The sequence below is a fragment of the Phaethon lepturus genome, unplaced genomic scaffold (genome assembly GCF_000687285.1).
Source record: "Phaethon lepturus isolate BGI_N335 unplaced genomic scaffold, ASM68728v1 scaffold17932, whole genome shotgun sequence".
NCBI classification, from domain to species: Eukaryota; Metazoa; Chordata; class Aves; order Phaethontiformes; family Phaethontidae; genus Phaethon; species Phaethon lepturus.
In genome coordinates, this window is record NW_010522833.1 from 106,373 (window position 1) to 112,372 (window position 6,000).

The 6,000-nt window shown below is 35.0% G+C and overlaps 1 protein-coding gene across 1 annotated transcript in view; it reads right to left on the reverse strand.

Moving 5' to 3' along the window:
• Positions 1–6,000, reverse strand: part of HERC2 (HECT and RLD domain containing E3 ubiquitin protein ligase 2) — a 98,290-nt gene that overhangs the window by 85,721 nt on the left and 6,569 nt on the right. Inside the window, exon 3 of the mRNA XM_010281953.1 lies at positions 892–1,111. Within this exon, the coding sequence (XP_010280255.1) occupies positions 892–1,111 (220 nt within the window). The remainder of the gene's footprint in view (positions 1–891; positions 1,112–6,000) is intronic.

The window sequence follows — 6,000 nt, forward strand, 5'->3', positions numbered from 1 at the left end:
AAACTGGCATTTTTAGCAGTCTGATAACTTAAATATACCAGTGCTCTTTTTAATTAGAACTAAAAAAAAAAAGAGAACAGTCTATTCAGAGAAAAATATTGTCAGAACTCCAATCCTGTAATAACTAGTCATGATATCTACTTACTGTATCCTTTCATTTTTGAAGCTAGAGACAATCTAACATAAAAATTTCCCTGTTAAATTGTTTGTTCTGTCAGACAGCAACCTTGTTCAGCTACTGAATAGCTTCTTTAATGCCTCATTTGATAGATTTTTCTATTTTTAGGTCAATAAACTATCTAGACATGGAAAGTAATCAGACTATTTCTTATTCCGTTAGTTCTCTGGAAACAGTTTCATATAAAATGTACAATTACAGCATTTCTCACCAAGCTAAGAACTATGTTCAACTTTTATGCTTTTGTATTTTTGTATTTGTTATGTGCCTTAACTGAGCAAGTATTGACAAAAAACATATTAATGTTATTAGAACCATGTAATCATCAGCATCATTTCTGAAATAGGCTTCTCCATATTTTCTAGCTAAGTAGAACAAAAGGAATACCTCAATAAGAGTATACTTATAGCTCAAAGAATAATATCTATACAATATATTACAATAAAAACCCACCAGTATGAACAGAGACACTATAAGCAAGCATCAACCAAGGAGGAAAACTGCATGACAGATAAGACCACGTAAAGCCATTTAAGAAATAAAGAGTTTCTTTATTGCTAAATGTTTCACTAAGAGGAAGAAATCACATTAAGCTCTCACACTTGAAAGGTTAATAACACATTAATTAACAGTCACACATAGTAGTAACTCACACACAGTAACCTTTCTATGACTTCCCTAATGTATTAACTTGTTCATGCATGTGTCATTACCTTTTCTTATCCACAGCAGGCAGAGGACTACTATTGCTTTTCCACTTAACTTTGACATTCTCCTGAAGAACTGTTCTGTTCAATGCAATGAAATACCGTTCCAAGATAACTAGCCTCTGCTTTAGCCTCATAGCTGAAAGAGCTGTTGTAGCAGTTTGTGTGGCCAGAGTTTGCTGCTCCTTCACTAGTACATGAAGGCACTCCTTCAATTCATTCACGTCTAAGAATCAGAGAAAGGTATCATTTTATGGGTGTTCATGTTTGTTACATGCAGTATCGAGAAAAAACAAGACAAATTGAAAACTGCGAACTGACCAGAAGTCTGAACCTCAAAACCCAGTGAAACTCCCTGTTTCCGTATTTAACATGCGCATTTCTAATCCACGGTATTACATAATCACAGTCACACTTAACAAGTGTTTAGACAAAGGTTACCATCAAAACTGGTTTTGTGTGAATACATTTGTACCTTCGTATTTGTTGTCTGAAATTAAAACATCATAGGAAATATTTATGCATTTCAAAAAATAAAAGACAGCAAATTCTTATCATCAGACCTCAGAGTCAGACTTCTTGTAAGTGCAGGGAACAACCTCCTAAGTCCCCACAAGGATATGCTTTCATTTTGCACTGCTATATATTATCTTAAGATTCTCAGAAGTTGTAAAACTACTCTCAGAAACTCTAGGATCATCGCCAAGAGCTACTAAGCTCTGAAACAACAAAAAAAAGTCAGAAATTTAAGATGCTTGGAAGTACTGTTAGCAAATAAAAGATCTGACTTATGTACCAACAATAGAGAATTAATTCCTCACTAAGCAGAAAAAGCAGTCAACAGCCCAAAGTCCTAGTAACCTAATAACAGATGGTAACAAGTACAGCATCAACAAAAAAAAAAAAAAAAAAAAACACACACCACACCACCAAAACAAACCAAAACACCACAGCGCTTTAAAATAAAAATTTGGAAATTGTTATTTTTACATTCTCTGTAGCTTTAATTCCTAGCACAAACATCAACAAAGGACATTCATTAGAAGGGTTCTTTTTTGTCCCTTTATTAACAGTCTGATCACTGGGCCACCCCACTCTGCTTTGCACTGAATTACTGTACTTGTCCCTAAGCCAACCACATTTGTTGCCTGGCTGCTACACAGAAGTACTTTTGTTTTAACTGACACCTGACTAAGGGGTAAAAAAAAAAAAATATATATATATGTCTGCATATGTGTAACAGTGTCTGTGAGAAGATGGACACAACCTTAAAAAAAAAAAAGCAGCACACAAACCCCAACACATTTTTGCAACAGCTGCCTCCAATCTATAGAAATTTAGACAGGTAGTCTCTAGAGTTTAAAATTGTATCTGATGAGCCGTAACATTTTTTTGCAACTGTAACTACATGAAGTATTTTCAAAGTTTTGTCCCCACTCTGCAGAGAATTCAAGTTGCCTTCTCTGCCACCGAATCCCACTGCACAGTCACAGCTTGTTGCCAGCCACCAACCCAGCCTGTTTTCAACATTGCTACTCACATTTCACCATTTCATAATGTGTTAGATTCCTCTCCCTGAGGCAATTTAACATCTTTCCACCTGACTATGAGGAACAACTTATTTTTTCAACAAGTAAGAATAGACTAAAAAGTGTTTATTGCAGTCCAAACCTTAAAAAAAAAAAATCAGGACAAAAGCAACAGCAGCTATTATATACATTCATACTCTGACACAAACAACAAGAAATATGATAAAAAAGCCACAGTCCTTAATATCAGCCCTACAAAATTCTCCAAAGAACTCTATAGCACAGCCAAATATCAACAAGTTACATATATACAGGTACTTCCGATCACAATGTAAAGTAACACATAAATAAAAGATGCCTGCCAAAGGCATGTTTGATTTGTTTGGTTTGGCTTTTATGATGCCCTTTAACATTATGGCCATATAGAAGTTTACTCTGAAGGTTTAATGGATGACCATATCAGTACCCAGTCTGAAGCTCCAGTATACCTCCAGACTGATCCAACTAAAAGTTTGTTTCATTACATACCACAGTGTTGTGGGGAAAAAACTCAGTTGTGAAGTGTTAGCATTACTCAGAACACCAAAGTTAAAACTTCTACAAAATATAATCTGCATGTTCTGAGGCTGTTATCTTAGTGTGCCTTAACCTTTATTTTGTAAGCAAAAATACAAAAACACATATTGTAGCACATGGCTTCTGCATTTCAGAGTATCATAACAGAACACAATCAATACTGACATGCCAGTTTCATGATCCCTCTAAACAAATCATCAGAAGAGATAAAAATCAGGTTGTTTTTTTTCTTCCCTTCCTGAACATTAAAGCCCTATAAACCTCTAAATACCACCAGGATACAACAATGAAGTAAGAAATGACCATATCCTCTGCTTCACAAAGAGGCTTTTCTTAACGTTGTTCTTTTTGACAACTGATTTCATTCTGCAGATTCATTCCCCACATTATAGTCTCACGTATCTCTAGAAAAGTAAAGAAATAGTCAATGAAGAAAAAATAAGGCACTTCTAATAAACATTTATGTTTGAGGAGGAGAGAGGCTGTTATCAGCATCCCAGATGTTTTGATGCAACAGGTGACACGAACCACTCCAAATGCATAGAAAATGTAATCCTACGGAAGCATATACAATGTATGCACGCCAAGTGGTACCAGTTTTAAAGCTGGCCATTGTATACACACACAATATTCTGTCTGCAGAAAAAGAAAGTTTCATAGCAGCACCTACAAAATTAATTCCTAATGGTTCTCCTTTGTTTCATTTCTTGCATATCTCCAATAGTTCAGCAATACATACTGAGGATAACCTGTAAGATACTCAATATCCTACTCAGTGATCTGATAGGATCACTGGCTCATTTGACAAAAAAAAAGTAACATTACTGTAGGTTTTAAATACCTCAAAGGTTCAATTCTGTTTTACTACAAAACCAGTCAACAGTTCCATGAACTATGCAGTATTTCACAAAACAAAACCTTACAACAGCACTTTCTAAAGTAAGGGATTTTAAAAGCAAGTTATTTTACTTTCCTGTCAATGAAGTCAACAAAACAAAGTCAAATTAAGACAATACAAAGGCTAGAAAAGGAATCAACTGAAATTCTGTCTTCACTTTTTATGACGAAAAAGGCCCTAAAAGAATTCCATTTTCAAGTGATTAGTCCTAAAAATCACAAAGACTTTATATTGAGAAAGTAGTAATATGAATAACTGTCCAGTTACAATATACTATTTTAAAATACTCAAACATTGCACGCAAAAGTATTTTTTTCTAATGGAAAATATGATTTAGCCTCACCAAAATTCAAACCACATAAGAATAACCTGCATGAGGTATAAACCTATGTTTACTGAATTTAGTTGTAATAGAATTCTTTTCTTTCCCCTTTCTCACCTTGCCTTCATAATGTCAAATGGCTACAATTTTAGGAAGGCTTTCTACGAAAATTAAATAATTCCACACTTAAATATTTTATACATACTTCTGTAGTATTTCAAGAATGCAAAAGAAAGTTTATATGCAAAGTGTAGTAAAGGCTGGAACAGGTTATAGTAGTAATATAACTCAGACATCTCAAAATTGATCCAAGGACTGTCTTGTTTTATTAAAAGTAACACTATTTTTAAGGGAGATATCTATACACTTCCTCACTTTAAATCTCCTCTTATTCCATAAATAAATTTATCTTTACAGAGATTCAGTTCATCTTTAGAAAGATTTAAATATATCTGGGAATCAACCCAGTGAAACTGATTTCAATAAACCCTCAAGTCTGAATAACACTTATTACCAATGAACTAAACAGACTAATGAGAGAATAGCTTATTAAAAGTAATGATTCAAATTTCATCTGAGAAGGTTACAGGGAACTCTTTAAACAAAACTGTTCATAAGCCACTACACCAGCCCTTGATGCTAACTATCCCATGTAATGCTTTGCTTTGTCAGTTATTTTATGAAGGACGGAGACATTATTTACCCCATCCATACCTACAATAGAAGAGCTGAAGTCATACCATGCAAGTTTAAATTCTCAAGCTACCATTATCAGAATACTTGTTAATTGACAACTACAGTCAGATATGTTTCTGGCTGCAGTAGAGACAGGTAAGGGTTTTACCATCTTCTGTTAAAAGTTATCACATCCCTCCCCTCAGCAACTAACATAACTGCATGTCTTCACTTCTTAATTCCTCCTGCCAGAAGTTCTCTGCATTAGAAGGAAAAATACCTGTAATGTTTAACCCAGACCATTTGACAGAACAGGGTTAAGAAGTGACATGTTATTTAGGTATACCAGCAAAACCGGGGAGCAAAAGAAGCAGCTGAAGACAGTACCTTCTTAGACCATCTTGGCCACAGCCAGAACACTAACCCGGCATGAGTCTAAGACAGGTAGCCTGTCCAAAGGCATGTTTGCTCCTGTTTTAGCACCTCAAGAAAAAATTTAACATACTAAATGGTTCTTTAACATTTATTCCATTAGCTCTTGTAGGGAACACCACAGGCTTCTAACCAGTAAATTAAGGCCCTAAAAAATGCCAGTATCAAATTGAAAAGTTTCAAGGACTCAGGTTGAGTCGCAAGCTTTAGTAAAGGCAAATATAGATGTTACGGTGTGTAGAGATTTCAGACTTGAAAACTCAAAACACGTTTCAAACAGAATTTGGCAAGAATCCACTGTTATAATGAGGACACATTCCTGTCAGCAGCAGAACTAATGTGCTCTAATTTCCTAGAGATTTTTATATTTTGTCTCCTCTTTCCCCTTCTACTAGACAAAGAACAGATAGAGGATGCAGTTGACTTGGCTTAACAGGGATCTAATGGCCCTGCAAGCCATCACCACAGAATGAGTAGATTCAAAAGGTAGACAGAAAGGCAAAAATGCAATCACATACACATAATTTCCTTCAGAAACAAAGCTAAATATGGTCCCAAAATTATTTTATACCAACAATACCAACAAAGAATTTAATTCCTAAAGGGCATTCAGCTTCCTTCTGTCCGCTCCCCTATTCAAAAGATGACAATCAGCAGACCTCACCTTACTAGTATTCAGCAGG